The sequence below is a fragment of the Cucurbita moschata genome, unplaced genomic scaffold, assembly GCF_002738365.1.
Source record: "Cucurbita moschata cultivar Rifu unplaced genomic scaffold, Cmos_1.0 Cmo_Scf00028, whole genome shotgun sequence".
In the NCBI taxonomy this organism is placed as follows: domain Eukaryota; kingdom Viridiplantae; phylum Streptophyta; class Magnoliopsida; order Cucurbitales; family Cucurbitaceae; genus Cucurbita; species Cucurbita moschata.
In genome coordinates this window covers 203,061-223,347 of record NW_019268544.1, presented here as the reverse complement: position 1 = coordinate 223,347, position 20,287 = coordinate 203,061, and the positions used below count along the sequence as shown (strand labels likewise).

General features: G+C 39.7%; 2 protein-coding genes across 2 annotated transcripts; one reads left to right on the top strand and one right to left on the bottom strand.

The window, feature by feature from the left end:
- Window positions 1–6,950: 6,950 nt before the first annotated feature.
- Window positions 6,951–7,887, bottom strand: LOC111463059. The gene is made up of 2 exons (XM_023106873.1): window positions 7,546–7,887; window positions 6,951–7,073 (listed from the first exon to the last, which is right to left on the bottom strand). Exons 1-2 carry the CDS (start codon window positions 7,885–7,887, stop codon window positions 6,951–6,953), a joined length of 465 nt encoding a protein of 154 aa, XP_022962641.1.
- An 8,695-nt stretch (window positions 7,888–16,582) lies between these two features.
- Window positions 16,583–20,133, top strand: LOC111463488 (probable pectate lyase 4). The gene is made up of 5 exons (XM_023107438.1): window positions 16,583–17,038; window positions 18,027–18,378; window positions 18,466–18,676; window positions 18,758–18,826; window positions 19,723–20,133. The coding sequence occupies exons 1-5, from the start codon at window positions 16,777–16,779 to the stop codon at window positions 19,957–19,959; spliced, it is 1,131 nt and encodes a 376-aa protein (XP_022963206.1). The 5' UTR covers window positions 16,583–16,776; the 3' UTR covers window positions 19,960–20,133.
- Window positions 20,134–20,287: the final 154 nt, after the last annotated feature.

Below are 20,287 nucleotides of genomic sequence, written 5' to 3'. Positions count from 1 at the left end.
TTTTTGAACAAAACCTTCTGGTTGCTCTACATATACTTCTTCTTGAAGCTCTCCATGTAAGAAGGCCGATTTCACATCAAGTTGATATATAGGCCAAGATTTCTGTGCTGCAATAGAAATTATGAGCCTGATAGTGTCTTGACGTGCCACTGGTGCAAATACCTCCTTATAATCAATTCCATACTTTTGCTTGTATCCTTTTGCAACAAGTCGCGCCTTGTACTTATCCACCTCACCGTTTTCATTCAACTTGGTTTTGAAAACCCATTTTACTCCGATTGTTTTCTGCCCTCTAGGAAGATCAGTGAGCTCCCACGTCTTGTTCTTCTCTATGGATTTGATTTCACTGTCCATAGCTTCCTTCCATTTCTTCTCCTTTACTGCTTCTTCATAGACAATTGGATCACTATCCATAAAGAATGCAAAATAACCACTATCACTTGATTCATAGTCCATCTCATAATCAATCATCCAGTTTGGTCTCTTTCTTGTTCTTGGATGTCTTTGATTATGATCATGATCTTCTTCTACTGGTTCTTCTTATTGAGCTTGTGATGAGCTCTCTCCATGCTCAAAGTGAGGCTGAATCGGGGCTTCAGTTTGTCCTTCTTCAAGATCTACAGGAATCTGCTGATTCACAGTGATCTTTTCTTCCCATGTCCAAGTCTTTTTTTCATCAAAGACTACATCACGACTTACCACCACCTTCTTTGTCAAAGGATCATAGAGCTTGTACGCCTTAGAGGTCTCGCTTACTCCAAGGAACACACACTTCAAACTCTTGTCTTCAAGTTTCTTCCTTTTCTCATCAGGAACGTGTGCATATGTTATGCACCCAAAGATTCTAAAGTGGTCTACTGCAGGTTTTCTTCCGCTCCATGCTTCTTGTGGAGTCATATCTCTAACAGAAAAGGTAGGACTCCGGTTGAGAATGTGAACGGACCACACGACAGCTTCTGGCCAGAATTCCTTCGGGACTTCTCCTTTATTTAGTAAACTTCGAACCATGTTGAGAATGGTCCTGTTTTTCCTTTCGGCCACACCATTTTGTTGTGGTGTATATGCTGTTGTTAACTGCCTCCGTATGCCCTTTTCTTCACAAAATTGAATAAACTCGTTCGAGCAGAATTCTCCACCTCTGTCAGTTCTTAAAGCCTTGACTCTTCTTCCAGTTTCCGTCTTCATAATAGCACAAAACCTTTTGAAGCAATCAAAGGCTTCTGATTTGGCGTGCAAGAAATAAGTCCATGTTTTTCGACTAAAATCATCGATGAGGGTCATGAAATATTTCTTGTTACCATTTGATGCTGGAGAGATGGGACCACATATGTCCGAATGAATCAACTCCAAAATTGCTTGAGCTCTTCTTGATTTTCCAGATGGAAAAGAGTTTCTTTCATGTTTTGCTACTACACAGCTCTCGCAAATTTCCGTTGGTGGAGTAATATCTGGCAACCCAGTTACCATCTTTGAGGACAACGTCTTTAATCCTTTGAAGTGTAGATGACCATACCTAAAATGCCAAAGCCAGGTGGTATCTTCTTTCTTCACCATCAAACTTTTGGCAACGATATTTAACGTCAACGGATATAGACGGTTGGTGGTCATCTTCATCTTAGCAATCGATCCTCTTTTGGAGTCATAAATTTCACATTCATCATTTTGGAATGTGATCACATACCCCTTTTCTTGTAACTGACCGATACTAAGTAAGTTGGCTTTCAGATCAGGGATGTAGAATACATTAGAAATAGACTCTACAAAGCCATTTCTAGTCTTGATATCTACGGTTCCTTTCCCCATCACTTGGAGAGTTGAATTGTTGCCAAGAGAAACCGTAGTATGAAAATTTTCATCTAGAGTTGAGAAGAATTCCTTACAACCTGTCATATGATTGCTGCATCCAGAGTCTACGACCCATACACCTTGATCTGCAACCTTCATAGCATGGAATGACATTAATAATGTTTATTCTTCTCTTCTCTCCACAAAATTGGATTGATCTCTTTTCTTCTTTTGAAGCCTGGTATAGCATTCATTTTTGTAATGTCCAAGGCGTCCACATCTGTAGCATTCCACCTTGGACTTGTCAAAGTGTCTCTTGCCTTTGTTTTCATAATCATTTCTGGCTAGGTCTACTGACCTGCCAACATCTCCACTTCTTTCTCGACTGCCTCTCCCACGACCTCTGCCTCTTCTTTGCCCTCTACCTCTAGGGCTTGAAGATTCACCTGGTGTGGATATTTTTAAGGTTTTCATCTCCTCTATTGCACTTGTACGATTGAGCCTCTGCTCATGTACTAACAGGGAGCTTTGGAGTTCATCTATTTGCATCTCTTCGACATTGTTTGCTTCTTCGATAGAACATACAATGTAATCGAACTTTGGAGTTAGTGATCGCAAAATCTTTTCTACGACCGCAACCTCCGTGATTGAACCACCATGCATCCTCATTTTACTTGCAAGACTTATAACCTTGCCAATATAATCATTCACCATTTCTCCCTTTTGCATTTGGAGAATTTCAAAGTCTCTTCTGACGGCTTGTAGTTGAGCACGTTTTACTCTCGTTGAGCCTTAATACTTCCTCCTCATAGAATCCCAAATTTCCTTAGATGTCTTCTTCTGAAGCATTGTTTCCAAGATAGTCCTGTCAATGGACTGAAATAAATAGTTCTTGACCTTCAGGTCCTTCAGCTTCGATGCTGCCAACAGTTGCTGTTGACCAGCTGAGAGTACCTCGCCTTCATTTGGCTCTTCATAACCCGTCTCCACCATATCAAAGAACTCCTTTGATCTGAGAAAATTTTCCATCAACATCGCCCAATGATCATAGTGACCATCGAACCTCGGGATGGCGGGCTGAACGTAGCTCTCAACTTGTTTTTCTGCTGCCATTTTTTTGCTGCTGCAAGATTGCTCTGATACCAGTTGTTGGTGACAACAGAAAACTGAAGTGAGATTGAGAGGAGGAGTGATTTGAATGACGGGGAGGGAGGTCCTTTTATAGGGGGATTCCTGGAGTTGGTTGAGATTTGTGTGGACGAAATTGAATCCACCTCCTCCTTCTCTTCGGCAGTAACTCATTCAACTCATTCAAACTCATTCAAACTCTATTATTAGCTTCAACAGATACTTAGTCCCTCACAATGAATTTGATCTCAATAGCATTCTCTTGCGTTCTTTGTCTTGTTTCTTTCTCGCGCGCCGTCTTTTTCTCTTTAATCTCTTGGAACGCTATAACGGGTAAGCTTTTTCTCTTTTTGTTATATTCTCTTACAAAGACTAATTGCATATTTTAACCTTGATGCATTCTATGATAATTAGTGCAACTGTATGTGCAAACTTTGATTCATTCTATGATAATTGTTCATATTGGGTTAAATGTTTGAATCATAATAGTTCTATTTTACTTTTTATAGATAGAAAATAATAGTGCAACTGTATGTGCAAGTAGCTCTAGTAATTATAATGCATCGAAACCACCATTGGCTACACAATCTGAATTTAAGAAGAAGAAACCCAGTAAATCAACCGTGTGGGATCACTTTACAAGATTATAGAACAATAATAAGAGGTGCAAGTGCAACTATTGTTCTAAGGAGTATGCTTGTGATACTAATTCTTGTGGAACTAGCACATTATGAAAGCACTTAAAAAATTAGTGTAGGAAGTACACATATATGGTGGAGGACAAAGGACAAACCACTCTAAGTTTTCAACGTTCAATAGATGGAAAGGGTGGTAGTAATATTGTTACTTCATTATTTAGTCAAAAAAGATGTATAACAGCATGTCCCAAGATGATAATTATGGATGAATTATCATTTAAATTTGTAGAGAATGAGAGTTTCAAATTGTTTTGTAGTATTGTATGTCCTAAGTTTGACTCTCCGTCAAGAGTAACCATTGCTAGAGATATATTTCAGCTCTATCTAGAAGAAAAAAAGAAGTTGAAAGATTTTTTAGTCAGTCATTCAAAGAGGGTTTGTCTTACCACCGACACATGGGCTTCGTTGCAAAACATTAATTGCATGGTAATCACGCACATTTTATTGATTCAGAATGAAATTTACATAAAAGAATTCTCAACTTTTGTCAAGTTGCTAACCACAAGAGAGAGAGACTATTGGCAAGATTATTTAGAGTTGTTTATTGGAATGGAGAATCGATAAGGCTTTCTCTATCACAGTTGATAATGCAACTTCCAATGATATAGTTATTTCATATATTATGAGAAGGCTTAGCACTGTCTTAGATGGAGAAATATTACACATGAGGTGTTGTGCTCACATAATTAATTTGATTGTGAATGAAGGGCTTAAAGAAATGCATGACTCCATTATGAGAAGGCTTAGCACTCTCTTAGATTGAGATATGTTAGATCATCCCCAAGAGATTGACAAAATTTAAAGATCGTATTGAACAAGAAAAAAATTAAATGTAAAGCATTTGTTTGTTGGATGTGGCGACTCGATGGAATTCCACTTATTTGATGCTTGATCATCCTTGAAATTTGAAAAAACTTTCAAAGTATTAGAGGAGGAAGAATTAGATTAGGTTGATTACTTCAAAGAGGGATCGTAGAAACAAAAGAATAGGGCCACCAACCATTGATGATTGGAAAAATGTTGCAGTGTTTGTAAAGTTTTTTAAGGTTTTCTATAATGTCACTACGAAGATAAGTGGTTCTTTATATGTGACTTCTACTTCTTATTTTCATGAACTTTGGGATATTCGAGAACTTTTAATTCAGTGGAGTATAAATGTGAACTCTAAGTAACATGAGTTCAAATATGAAAGTTAAGTATGACAAATATTGGGGCTTAGTGGAAAGAATTAATAAGTTGATATTCATAGCAATGGTACTCGATCCTCGTTACAAATTGGATTACATATCATTTTGCTTTTCGAATATTTATGAAGATGCTATGGCTAAAGTGATGGTGGATGGCATAAAGAATTATTTAAGATTACTACAAGTTTTATGATAATGCTCAAGATCATCATCAATCTGAATCAAGACTCACTTCTAAGTCCATGAGTATGATGATGGACACAATTGATGAAGAGGATTTGAGTGGTTCAATATTAGTATCAAGATACAAACGAAGAAGAGAAGAGCAACATTCACTCGAGTTAAAGAATGAAGTGGATCGATATTTATCTGACCCTAGTGAAAAACTTGATGATAATTTTGATGTTTTGGCATGGTGGAAAGCAAATGAGTTTAAATATAGAGTTTTATCACATTCACTCGAGTTAAAGAATGAAGTGGATCGATATTTATCTGACCCTAGTGAAGAACTTGATGATAATTTTGATGTTTTGGCATGGTGGAAAGCAAATGAGTTTAAATATAGAGTTTTATCGAAAATTGCCTAAGATGTTTGGGCCGTTCCAGTGTCGACTGTATCTTCTGAATCAACATTTAGTACGGGTGGGAGGATTCTTGATTCTTTTAGGAGTTCTTTGACACCTAAAACAGTGGAAGCTCTGATATGTACACAAAATTGTATCCGTAGAAAATTAGTATCGTTGGATATTCCTCAACAACTTGAAGATTTGGAGATTTGTTCTAAGATTGAGACAGGTAACTCCAAACCTATTTATTGTCTATTTGTTAAGATGTATTCTATATTGCTATATCACAATTTATATTTTATTTTTCAGATGATTCAAGACCTTCAAGTTCCACCAACATCATGCAAGAATAATTATTTTTCAATGTAAGTAAAATATTTGAAGTTACACTATGCTTTATCCAAACAATCTTAAAACGATACTAACTTTCAAGATGATATTTTTCTTTTGTAGGAATTAAGAATGCAACATAGGGTTAGATAATTTTAAATTTGTAAGTATTTTGTTGAAGGTTGAAACTTTGGAATTAATTCATTGAATATTCTTTACATATTTATAGGTGAATTTTTAGGCATTTTGTTAAATGATTATATATATTGTGAATGTAGATAATTTAATTAGATGTGGTAACTTTATAATTGATTCATTGCATATTCTTTACATATTTATAGGTGATAATATGAATGCAATAGAGAGTTTGATATCTTTGATCTTAGGTAGTAATTGTTTTATCATTTTAGATCATACAAATTAAATTTTTTAAAATTTTTTTGGACCAACCCGAACCCAACCCGAAAATAGAGGGTTGGGTTGGGTTTGGAAATTTTTTGGGTTGGGTTAGGTTACTAATCCAACCAACCCGAACTTTTGGGTTTGGTAAAAAAAATCCTCCAACCCACCCCAACCTGGACCATGTACACCCTAACTTCTATAAGTATTTCTTCTTAAAGTTTCGTGTGGTGACTTACTTGGATGATGCATGCCCTTACGCAGCGTTTCCACACAATTGGCGTATCGAAAGGTAGTGATTTTTCCTCAATTAGGTCATATTTCATATAAAATAGGGTTAGGATTGGAATCGGGAGGAAAATAGGAAAAACAGAAGTCGAATGGGACGAAAACGGGCTTGCACGCGCCAACAACGCGCCGGGATAGAATCACTCGTAGGTTCCACACGCGAGTGTCACGCGCCCAAGATTTTCTGCAGCTGCGGGTCGTCGGTTCGGTTCGAGTGGACTGCGGGTCGTGGCAATTCGTTTCGCCGCGTGGGTACTGGGTCAGCCGAGGGACGCAGGTTGGGTTGCGTGGCCGGGGACGCGTGTGGCTGGAAGGCTGGAGCCGCGTCTTCCCAGGCAACATTCAACACGTGTCCGGTGGTCGTTGGTGCACGTGGTCCACTTACCAGTTGACACGTGGCACGCCGTTGGCTTCTATCTCCTCCTAGCAGAAAAATAAGGTTTTCGATTAGTTTCCGACGTTCTTCTCATTTTTCTATCTCTCAATTTTAATACAAAACGTAATGACTTTTTCAACGAAGTTTGATCATACTTCAACCTACATGCTAATATTTTTTTCTTGATTTTTACTTAATCATACAACGAGTTATGAGCGTCGGAAAGAAGTCCGATAACATCCTTACCGTTCTTGGAAAGGTTCTCAAATCTCGACGTTTCGTCCGATTTCCTCACAAAATCAGAGGAGGATCTTCCCTAGATGAAGATATTAAACTTTAACACTCTATTCCCAAACGAAGATCAAAGATCTGAAGAGTAACGTTCGAGATCTTACCTTGCGGATTTCTCTTGGATCTTGACGAAAAGGAGGAACCTTGACAAAACGAGTCTTTCTTCTCTTCAAGAAGAAACTCTAGAGTGTAAGTCTCAGTAGAGGATGAATTTCATTGGTGATTCTCCGACGAGGACTCCGACAATTCACTTTTCTCTCTCAATTTTTCTCTCCACCTTCTTTCTCAAGCTTTTCTCTTTTGCAGGTACACTCTGGAGAATCCTCAAGACCCCTATAATGGGCTGAGGGGTAAAATGCCCATTTTGCCCCTTTGACTTTGACCGATTATTTATTTATTATTATTTTTTATTAGCGTTACAAACTCTCCCCTCCTAAGAAACTTTCGTCCCCGAAAGTTGGTATCTCTTGGAAGAGTTCGGGATAGGCTCTCCTTACATCATCTTCTTGTTCCCAGGTTGCCTCCTCGTTTCGATGGTTACCCCATGCGACTTTCACCAAGGGGATAACTTTGTTGCACAGTCGCTTAGTGTCTCTTGCCAGGATTCTACTGGGTCTTTCCTCGTAGGACAGATCTTCCCGAAGAGGAAGGGTTTCATGTTCAATAACATGAGTAGGGTATGGGGTGTACCTTCGCAGCATAGATACGTGGAACACGTTGTGAACGACGGCAAGGTTTGATGGTAGAGCTATCCTATAAGTCACAGCCCCAACTCTATCTAAAATCTCGAAAGGGCCTATAAACCTTGGGCTTAACTTTCCCTTCTTTCCAAACCACATCGCCCCCTCATAGGGGTTACCTTCAAGAACACATGGTCACCCACCTCGAACTCGAGGTCCCTTCTACGCAAATCTGCATAGCTCTTCTGTCGGCTCTATGCAGTGAGGATTCTTTGCTTAATTTTCTGCACTGCTACGTTGGTGACCTGAACCAACTCTGGTCCCAGTAGTTGCTGCGTGCCTACTTCTTCCTAAAATACCGGTGTTCGACACCTACGCCCATATAGTGCCTCAAAAGGGGTCATTTAGATGGTTGCTTGATAACTATTATTGTAAGCAACTCTATTAGAGGTAGATGTTCGTCCCAACACCCAGCGAAATCCAGGACACAGGTTCGCAACATATCTTCTAAGATTTGGTTCAGTCTTTCGGTCTGTCTGTCCGTCTGAGGTTGAAGTGTTGTACTAAACCTTAGTTGAGTTCCCAATGCTTTTTGAAGGCTTTTCCAAAACTAAGAGGTGAACCTAGTGTCTCGATTAGGTACTATGGACACCGGTATGCCATGCAGGCATACTATCTCTTTGATATACAGCTGAGCCCACCGATCCACACGATAAGCGGTTTTGCCTAGGATGAAGCGAGTCATTTTGGCAAGTCTATCAACAACTACCCAGATTACGTTGAAGCTCTGCTTGGTCTTGGGCAAGCTCGAGATAAAATCCATAAAAACTGCTTCCCATTTCCACTGAGGGACCTTTAAGGGTTGTAGCAGTCCTGCTGGGCGCTGTCTCGGGGCCTTCACCTGCTGACAGGTCAATCATCGACTTACAAGATCTGCTATATCCTTCTTCATCCGTGGCCACCAATAACATCCCTTAAGATCCTGATATATCTTTGTACTTCTAGGGTGGAACGTGTAAGAAGTATCGTGAACTTCCGTCATAATATCCTTGAACATTTTCTTGTCACGGGGAACACACAAGCAGTTTTTCCACAGCAGGCCCCCGTCTGAAGAGATAGAGTACCCTTCTGATCTTTCTATCTCTGTCTGATTTCACACTTTCCCATGGTGTTCATCAGACCTCTGAGCGTAAATAATTCGTTTTCGCAAGGTGGGTTGCATGGTCATCTGTGTTATCTGAGCAGTACCATCTTTAATTACAACATCGATTCCAGCCCTTTTCATCTCATCCTGTATTCTTTCCTGCTTGGTGATCATTGCGGAAGTATGAACATTCTTTCTGCTCAATACGTCCGCCACGACAGTGGCCTTGCCTGGATGGTACAGGATCTCGATGTCATAATTCTTTACTAGTTCCAACCATCTCCTCTGTGTAAATAGGTACTTGAGACTCTTGTGATCAGTGAATACTTAGATTTTCTCTCCATACAGATAATGTTACCATATTTTCAGTGCAAACGCCACTACTGCTAACTCGAGATCATGAGTGGGATAATTTCGTTCATAATTCTTCAGTTGTCTAGAAGTGTAAGCTATCACCTTCCCTTTCTGCATGAGCACGCACCCCAGACCTTTTCCTGATGCGTCGCTGTACACCACTAGATTCCCATATCCATCTGGAACTGTGAGGACAGGTGCTGTCACCAACCTCTCCTTGAGTTCCTGGAAGCTCTGTTCACAAGCTGATGTCCACACAAAGGGCTTGTCGTTCTTGGTTAACTAAGTTAGCGCCAAAGATATTTTGGAGAAATCCTGGACAAATCTTCTGTAATATCCAGCTAGTCCTAGAAAACTTAGTACTTTAGTGAATGTGGTCGGTCTTGACCACTTCATCACTGCCTCTATCTTAGTTGGATCCACTGTGATTTCTCTGCTTGACACCACATAACCCAAACACGCTACCTAAGACAGCCAAAACTCACACTTGAAAAACTTGGCGTACAGTTGCTGCGGTCTTAGTACGGTCAAAACTTTCCTCAAATGCTCTTCATGCTCTGCTTCTGACTTAGAGTACACCAGAATGTCATCAATAAATACTATAACAAAAGTGTCTAACAATTCCTTAAACACCCTGTTCATTAGCTCCATGAAGACGGCTGGTGCATTGGTAAGTCCAAATGACATGACGAGAAATTCATAATGTCCATAGCGACTTCTGAAAGTTGTTTTGGGTATATCTTCTTCTCTTATTCTCAATTGAGGATATCCTGACCTCAAATCAATTTTGGAGAATACCGTAGCTCCCTGCAATTGATCAAACAAGTCGTCGATTCTCGGGAGGGGGTACTTATTCTTTATGGTGACCTTGTTCAGTTCTCTATAGTTTATACACAGACGCAGGGATCCATCCTTCTTCTTGACAAACATAACAGGGGTTCCCCAGCGATACACTAGGTCATATGTGTTGTAAATTGTCATAAGTTTTTTTTATTTGATTTAGTAATTAAAGTCATTCAAAATATAACCATTTTGATTAAATAAGAATATTAATTTGGTGGTTTAATTTATAACCATTTTAATTAATATCTTACTTATTTTGGTTATAAATCCACATTTAATATGCAACGTTTTCTTTAATATTCTACATGAATTATCCCTTTATAAAGGGGGTGTCTAGGAGGTTGAGGATATCAGAATTTGATATCGGAATTTGAGAGAGTTTTGTTAGGAGTCTGGTCTTCTGTGGTTGATATAGTTCTGGTTTAGGGAGTCCTATTCTTTAGGACTGATTAGTCCTATTCTTTGGGACTTTAAGTTTCTTTCTGCTGATATTTTTAGGTTCAACCATGATAGTAAAGGCTATATAATGTCATGCTTAAAATTAATAAAAGAAGCACTTGAGATCAAAAAAATATCTTAGTGTTTTTTGTGTAATTCCGTTCATTGGTGTTGTGAGTACATTTGTTCCGCTTTCGGCGCACAATAGTATGAAACCCTTATCTAATAGCTCGTGTAACTGTTCCTTCAATTCCTAAGTTCTACAGGTGCCATTCTGTAGGGTGCCTTGGAGATCGGTACAGTTCCTAGTTCTAAGTCGATCCCAAAGTCAACTTCCCTAACTGGGGACAAACTTGTCAAATCCTTAAGGAAAACATCAATGAATTCCCTGACAATGTGTACTGACGAGATTGTCTGTTTATTTCTGCTGTCTAGGGTCACACGGGCTAAAAATGCGCTGCACCACTGCGAATCATCTTTCTAGCCTTTAATGCAGTTACGACACTTGGGGTTCTTTTGGAAGTAGCTCCCTTATATGTAAAACTATTCCCTGACGGGAGTCTGAGAGTAACTATTCGAGTTTTCCAATCTATTAGAGTGTGATTCTCGCCTAGCCAATTCATACCCAAAATGACATTGAAATCTTGCATGCTTAATACTATTAAAGCAGCTTCTATGACACATCCCAACACTGTCACACTACCTCCCTTAACTCTATGAGTAGCCATTAATAACTCGTGAGCAAGGATGGACATTGATAGAATGGTCTCTAAAGGTTCTTTTTCTAGGTGCGCCAAGTCAACGAATTCCTCAGACACAAACGAGTATGTAGAACTCGAATCAAATAGTACAAAAGCCAAATGACCAAAAACGGGTAGTGTATCTGTAACAATTGCGTCAGGCGCGTCGGCTTGCCTGCCTGTGGTTGCATGGGCTACAGCTCGCCCTTGCTGCTGTTGGGCACCCCAGCCCCTTTGATTTTATCAGCCTCTTTGACCACAATTATAGCATACATCAGTTCCCAGACGACATTCTCCCAAGTGAGGACGCTAACACTTAGGACATTGATTTCTGTTCTGTACTGGGGCTCTTCCGTGATTGGCAGTGCCACCTCGGGGTGGTCTGCCAGTCTTGGGATAGTTCCAGTTTATCTATTTCTCCTGAACTACGTTATGGGATTTTTGGGCTGACCCTGACTGTAATTTGTCAGTATGAGGCGCATCAATGAGGGTCGCCATCTCAAGGACTGCTGTATAATTTGTGGATGCCTGAGATGCCACATAGCCTCTAATGTTCTCCCTTAGACCGACGATAAAACGTTTAGCCTTAAGCTCTTCAGTACTGACATTTATAGGAGTGAATCTTGTCAATCTATTGAATTCCAAATCATAATCCTTCACAGATTGGTCACCCTGCTTGAGTTCATGGAATGCTACCAGAGCTTCATTCACCCTTCCACCAGAAATGAGCCTCTCCTTTCAACATATACGTTCCGCAATGAACCTAATATTCCAGCGGACAGTTCATGTAAAAGAAGGCTGTTTCCATAGCCTCGTGCCAATTTTCTACTGCAATGGGATCTATTGTGCCATCTTCAAAGGAAGGCGGGTTTTGCCTCTGGAAGTCTTTCAGATAACGAGATTCCACAGTCATAGTCCCAGAGTCTCTGGTCCCTAGCAATGTTGTATGTTACATTGCTGCCTGTTGTATTGCTGTCTGTTTCAATGTTGTCTGTTGCATTGTTGCCTGATTAGTGACCAGTGTCAGCATCAGAGTCTAGTTTTCCATAGAGGTTAACATGAATGCGTGTAGTATATCTATAGTGAGGTTAGTTGTTAGCTGACTAGGTGGAACCTCTACATTATTGGTGGGCACTGGTGGGACCGCCTTAGGAGGAGGAGCGTAGAGTCTGCATCGGGTAAGTCTTGAGTCATTGCTCTCTTTTGACTCATTCCTGACCTTGGTGCCCGTGGTATAGGACACTCGAACCATTGGGGCATTTCATCAACCTCCTCTTGAGGTTCAGGTACAGATTGTTCTGCCTCAGGTGACGGGACATCAGTGTCCTAAGCGACTCTACTTCTTCCCCTTCTAGGTCTAGGCCTGAGATAGGTTCTACATCTCTTTGGTGTCATTTAGCTACCACATTAGAAAATTTGCGGTTACAATTCATTCAAGGCTCAACCTTTAGGAAATGTGCAGTACAACACAAGAAAACAGTCATAAAAAAATCTCTACTTAACAACTTAGCTCTTAATTTCGCAATTCAAATTCGTGAGACTGTCTAGTAACGAGCGGTACGTGATTAATGGGTGCGTCAAAGAGGATACGACTCTCTAACCTTAAGTGTCATAGGACCTATGTCTTAGTGCTCTAATACCAAATTTGTCACAACCCCAAAAGAAATTTAACCTCGAGTCGTGACTAACAATGACTATGACGTGTAGTGTGCAAGCAAGAGTTTCAAATGGAAATATTATTTCAAAAATGAATCGTTTATTTCATAAGGAAAACGTTTTGATACAAAGAAGGTTTATGTGACTAGTTATAGACAAGGAAAGAAAACATGAAAGACAAAGTGTACTAATAAGTAAAACTAGACTAACGCCCCGGGACACGCTTCCTCTGTGACAATCCACACCGTTCAACGCACCCACTCTTGACCCGACGCCTCACGTACCTGAAAAAGAAAGGTATAGCAAGAGTGAGTATAAAATTATACTCAGTAAGCCACCTACTTGTAGGCTCTTATCGCACCCTAAACTTAACAAACAACCACAGGCCTTCCTTTGGCTCTAGAACATCTGGTTCTGGCCTTATCTCATTAGGGCTTCCCCCTTGGGACTTGTTCCTCGGGGCTTCTTTCGTTCTTAGTCTTTTCATTTCTACCCGTAGAGTTCCTCTTATGCTAACCTGTGTTGGACTGGTGCCCTACGAGATGCTACCTCGACATGGCTATGAGATTACCTGGGTCTTACCTAGGAAGTGAGCTGCAATCCCCTAGTCCCATGGTAATCCCCCTGTATTTGGGAGGGCTACCTCTCCTATCCCATCCAGCTAAATGGTTAGTTACGACGTGGGTATTCTGTTCCCCATGCTAAAACGGCTATCGAGTCCTGATCAGGAACCCGCTGGTCCCCCATGAAGCTATAACACCATCCACACACAAGTAGCCTAAGGGTACTTCAGAGGTGGTTCGTATGTCGTGGTAGTTTCTTAAGCTCATAGGGAAAGGTTGGGTCTACACTTACTGACTTGTCAGTTTAACCACATATCCCTAGACTTTATCAATCCTGTGGGTCATGAAAATTCAAATGAGTGTACACAACTACCATCCATCATCATTATACAAAATTCATGCAAAGCAAACTTACATGCTCAACGGGGCGATAACATCCATCAACTCCCAGAGCGTAGAATTCACAAGTTCCCATCCTTCTTTCAGCATGAATTATATATATATATATAGCGGAAGCTTAAAGTATACTAACAATACTCAGATAATTCTCATAATATTTCACACAATACATCTTACTTTTAACAATCAAATACCTACATTCAATCACGGAAAGCTACGACCTAAGATAATTAAACTAGCATGCATGCATTCCAAGGGACTCCTACAAGTATTTCTTCCTAAAGTTTCGTGTGGTGACTTACTTGGATGATGCATGCCCTTACGCAGTGTTTCCACACAATTGACATATTGAAAAGTAGTGATTTTTCCTCAATTAGGTCCTATTTCATATAAAATAGGGTTAGGATTGGAATCGGGAGGAAAATAGGGAAAACAGAAGTCGAACAGGATGAAAACGGGCTTACATGCGCTTCCACGCGTCGAACGGAATCACTCGTAGGTTCCATGCGCGAGTGTCACGCGCCCAAGATTTTCTGCATCTACGGGTCGTCGGTTCGATTCGGGTGGACCGCAGGTCTTGGTGGTTTGTTTCGCCGCACGGGTACCAGGTCAGCAAAGGGACGCGGGTCGGGTTGCGTGGCCGGGGATGCGTGTCAGTGGAAGGCTGGAGCCGCATCTTCCCAGGTGGCGTTCGACGCATCTCTGATGGTCGTTGGCGCACGCGGTCCTCTTGTTGGTTGACACATGGCGCGCCGTCAACTTCTCTCTCCTCTTAGCAGAAAAACAAGGTTTCCAATTAGTTTTTCGATATTCTTCTCATTTTTCTATCTCTCGATTCTATATCCAAAATGTAACGACTTATTCAACAAAGTTTTAGATCATACTTCAACCTACGTGCCAATATTTCTTTCTTGATTTTTACTTAATCATATGACGAGTTAATGAGCGTCGGAAAGAAGTCCGACAACATCCTTACCGTTCTTGGAAAGGTTCTCAAATCTCGATGTTTCGTTCGATTTCCTCACAAAATCAATGGCGGATCTTCCCTAGATGAAGATAGTAAACTTTGACACTCTATTCCCAAACGAAGATCTCAAATCTGAAGAGTAACGTTCGAGATCTTACCTTGCGGATTTCTCTCGGATTTCTCTCGGATCTTGACGAAAATGAGGAACCTCGACAAAACGAGTCTTTCTTCTCTCCAAGAAGAAACTCTAGAGTGTTAAGTGTCAGTAGAGGATGAATTTCGTTGGTGATTCTCCGATGAGGACTCCGTCGATTCACTTTTCTCTCTCAAATTTTCTCTAACATTCTTTCTCACACTTTTCTCTTCTGCAGATAGTTTGTGGAGAATTCTCAAGACCCCTGTAATCGGCTGAGGGGTAAAATGCTTATTTTGCCCCTTTGACTTTAACCGACTTTTTTTTTAGCGTTACACTTAACATGCCAAAGCGAATAATATTTGTTAGCGGTAGACTTAGATTGTTATAATTACAGATTTAAGGATATCTAAACTATAAAAGTTATTACAATGACACCATTGAATTTTTTAAATTGTTCATCTAGTGGCTCCAAACTTATGAAATTGTTGCAATTAAATTTTATAAACATGATAAAAATGAAAGAATTATCGGCTCAAATTAAGCCTTGAGATTACTATAATCAAATTCAATTTTTTTTACATATATTTTTATTTATTTTGGTCAAAATATATAAAATTGCAACAATTTTATACTTTAAGGTTTTGATCACAATGATTCGAAGAGAGTTTCTAAGAGTACATTTTATATAGTTAAAGTAAACTAAAAGTACCAAAAAATGCTAGATTTTGCAAAGCTAGAGATTCTTCTCAACGTTCACAAAAAAAACTAACTTAACAAATTGATTCCAACCAAGAGATGGTTAGAAGATGATTGACTCTTAAATCGAACTTTGAATCTATGATGATCACTCTTAGATTCCAAGACGACTCACTCTAAAATTAGCTTGATCATGACTAATCCAATGAATCGATTTTAACATCTAACTTAAAGCAAAGTTTGAAAGAAACATAACACCGAAAAGGCTTTCAACTATAAAGTTTTTGTATTCCACCATCATTTCAAAATTGAATATTACATGCTTTTAAACACGTAAAAAAAAATCTAGACATAATGTAGTTCAACAACCAACTACAAACTACTAATAAATATTATTGAATACAAATTAGAAAAAATAAGTCCTAAAATAAAAAATCTTCAAATCACTTTCTAATGTCAAATGATATTTTGTTGCCACTCAATTCTTTTCTTTATTTAATATTTGAATTTGTCAGTGTAACTTGTCCTTTGAGTCCATGCAAAATGACTTCTCCCGTCCCTGTCAATTCTTGTTCCCGCCCAATCTTTCAATACGTCCGCCTTTAAAGAGAGACTTTTTATGTTCCACTTCCAAGTAATTTCCGTGGATTTTACTCGATTTAATGTCTTGTTTTTTTTAAATTTAAAAATTATATTATCAAATTTTGTATTATAATTTAGATATAAATTAATTTTATATTTTATTTATTAGGTAGGTAAAATGATTTTATCAAAAATAATAATTTACAACCATATATTTCAATTTCTATATATTAAAAAAAAATATAAATTGTGAATTTACAGAAATGGACATTTTGCACAATTTACAGAAGTCAATTTCTTAGCGGCCTTGGAATGAACGATTCGAATGGGAATCAAATTTGATTCCACGCAAGGTAGAAGACGAAGGCCATTTTGCAGAGAGAAGAAGTGGCTGGAAGCCCTACCCCACAGCCGACATGAGCCTTCCGCCATTACAATTCGTACAGGCCACCTTCTTCGATACATAGCTATCAATCCATTTTCGTTTTGCCATATCCACACCCAATTTAAGTTTCAAACGCCTTCTGTTAATGGGAAACGCCCATGGCCACCGCAAGCATTTCAACCATGGTGTAAATTCCTCTCCATCCACTAACGCTCATTCTCCCTCCAATAAATACGCGCCATCTGGATCAGCTCCTCCAATTTCGACCTCCACGGCTGAGATGGAGTCCTTGCCCTATGCCCTCGTTGATTCGAGACTTCGTGCCCTTGCCGGTCAGGCCGAGGGATTTGGCCGCGCTGCCATTGGTGGTCTCCATGGTTCTGTTTATTGCGTTACTAATTTGGAAGGTGATGTTTTATTTATCATGTTTTTTATTGAATTCGGCTGCTCTGTTGTGTAGTGTTTTGATTCAGGAATTGAGATGTTTTGTTCTTAATTTGAGTTAGAATGGTCATGATTTGTTTGCTTGTTCTTGATGTGGAGAAGTTTGGAAACTGATGGAAACAATAGTTTTGTTAATCAACCCCTTCGGATGCATTTACTTTGATTGATTGTATGATTGATTATATGATTGAGCTGTAGTAAACTTAGGTTTTCGCCTTCTCCCTTGGGCTTTTTATCTTCTTATATGGTTTTTAGGAAAAGCTTCAAGCTCAAGTGCCACAAGAGGGGTCAACTATTAGAATACGAGTAAAGCGCCTTAGTGTATCTCGATATAGGAAGGGGTATTTTCATCAAATCCCATAGAAGTTTTTTTGTTTAGGGGTGTGTAAGTTTGGAACCGTGTACAAACAAGAGGGTAGTCGGGGCTTGCTTCTTCGAGTGGAGCTTGTTGCTTTTCATTTTGATAGGAATTACTTTGTTTGTTTTTGTTTCTGTTTCTCTGAGATCCCATATCGATTGGAGAGGAACGAGAGCCAGCGAGGGCACTAGACCTCAAGGGGGGTGGATTGTGAGATCCCACGTCGATTGGGGAGGGGAATGAGTGCTAGCGAGGACGCTGGGCCCCGAAGGAGGTTAGAATGTGAAATCTCACATCGGTTGGAGAGAGAACGAAGCATTATTTATAAGGATGTGGAAACTTCTCCCTAGTAGACGGGGTTCAAAACCTTGAGAGGAAGCCCGGAATGGAAAACTCAAAGAGGACAATATCTGCTGGTGGTGGGCTTGGGCTGTTACAGTTTCTGTTTCCTTTCCCTTTTTTGTATGTTTTGTTCGGTGGGTCGTATTAAAGGAATTTAACAATGCTTCTTTGCTCCCTATTCAATACTTCTAGTAGTTCTGCCTTTGATTTCATTGAGGAGTCTTTAAACCTGTATTTTCTGTTTGTTGTAGATGATGGTCCGGGATCACTTAGGTTCGGATGTCGTATGAAAGAGCCTCTTTGGATTATCTTCGAAGTTTCGGGCACAATTCACTTGTCTTCGTATTTGAATGTGTCATCTTTTAAGACTGTAGACGGTCGTGGTCAAAGGATAAAGCTTACAGGAAAGGGATTGAGGCTGAAGGAATGTGAGCATGTGATTATTTGCAATTTGGAGTTTGAAGGTGGTAGAGGTCATGATATTGATGGAATTCAAATTAAACCGAATTCCCGCCACATATGGATAGACCGATGCAGCCTCCAAGACTACGACGACGGGTTGATTGATATCACCCGGGGAAGTACAGATATCACTATTTCTAGGTGAGACGAAGCTTCATCTAAGATCTTTCTTAATGCCCAAACAATCTGATATTGTGCTTGATTTCTTTGTCCATCATGTATTTGTAGGTGTCGTTTCTCACGGCATGACAAAACAATGCTCATTGGAGCCGATCCCTCTCACGTTGGCGACCGATGTATCCGTGTAACTATCCACCACTGTTTTTTCGATGGTACACGTCAGCGACATCCACGTGTTCGATATGGTAAAGTACATCTTTACAATAATTACACCAGAAACTGGGGGATCTATGCTGTCTGTGCTAGCGTAGAATCACAGGTCTTTACACATCTCATCTTTTCCAAATACATTTTAGTTCAAACTACTCCAAAGATTAACCTTCTTTTCCATTTGAATCAGATACACTCTCAGTGCAACATATACGAAGCGGGTCAGAAAAAGGTGGCGTTCAAATATCTAACTGAGAAGGTAAATCTATTTCTTTTCGTGTTGCTAGTCAAATAGACACGTGATAAGATTAGATTAGGGAACTTGAGAGGTTACATTTTCGTGTTGCTAGTCAAATCGACACGTGATAAGATTAGATTAGGGAACGTAAATCTATCTCTCAATTTGTGGGATCTTACATTTTTATGCTTCTAAGCACTTAGCTTCTAAAGTGATGTTCCTTCTTATCCATGATGAATTTTGCCCATGTGTTCGTCTACGACTATCCGTGCATTAATTTTACACGAGCCTAGTCGTTAGAATATTCTATGTCCCATGATAATAATAGTTATTTCATCCATCGTCTATGTTACATTCGATCGTCTTACATGCAAAACTGTACTATGTGGATCAAGATTATGGTCGGGTTGGCCTTAACCAGTTGAGCATGCTCGGGATGGCGTTTCTTTATACATTGTAGTAATATGTTAAGCAAAATACCTATTGGGTCATTGGCCTGCCTCCCAAACGACAATATCTGACCCGGCTCCCCTAACCTTCGTTCTACGATTATCGTCTTTCTGTCTGTCCGTGCTCGTTGTCTCTGTTTGTGTGTGCATCTTATTACCTGAATATTCCTTTACAAAACACACTCAAAGCCAAAATGCCAATAATTTATGTCGAACGAAACTGTAACCGTCCAAGCCCAGCACTAACAGATATTGTCCCCTTTGGCTCATTACGTATCACCATCAGCCTCATAGTTTTAAAACGGATCTACTAGGGAGGGGTTTCCACACATTTATAAGGAATGTTTCGTTCTCCTCTTAAACCAACGTGGAATCTTACAGAAACAACCTTTACGAGTTGAAAGAAACCAAGGAAACGAACTGTACTGACCTGGAATCATGGTTTATATGTCTGATATGTGTGTTCAGGCAACAGACAAGGAAGAACCTTCAAGTGGGTGCATATGGTCTGAGGGAGATTTATTTGTAAGTGGCACTCAAAGTGGGCTGCTGGCTGCCACCGCCGGACAAAGCATGTTTCATCCTTCAGATCATTACTCTGCTTGGACTGTGGAACCTCCCACCGATGCTCTGAAACAGATACTCCAACATTGTACTGGTTGCCAAAACATCCCTAGGCCCTGTGATCTGCCACTGGTACCTTAGTACATTATTGAAATCCTCTAAATTTAGTTATAGGTCCCTGAACTTGTATGGATTTTCTTTTTTTTATTCCAGTCCTTTGATGTTTTCAGATTTCTATTTAGTCCTTTTTTTTAGTTCCCGTGTAAATCCGTTGTGTTTAATGTTATTATTTATACTCGTTGTATCCGTGTTGTCGCACTTTATGTTGGTGCTAAACGCAAAAATTGATTAAAAAAAAAAAAAAAAAAAATCTAGGGTTTCTCTATGAACTCGAGATCTTTAACATTTTTATTGATATTGATATTTCTATCTAAATATGTCTAATCGTGATGCTGTGCTCTTTTCACTA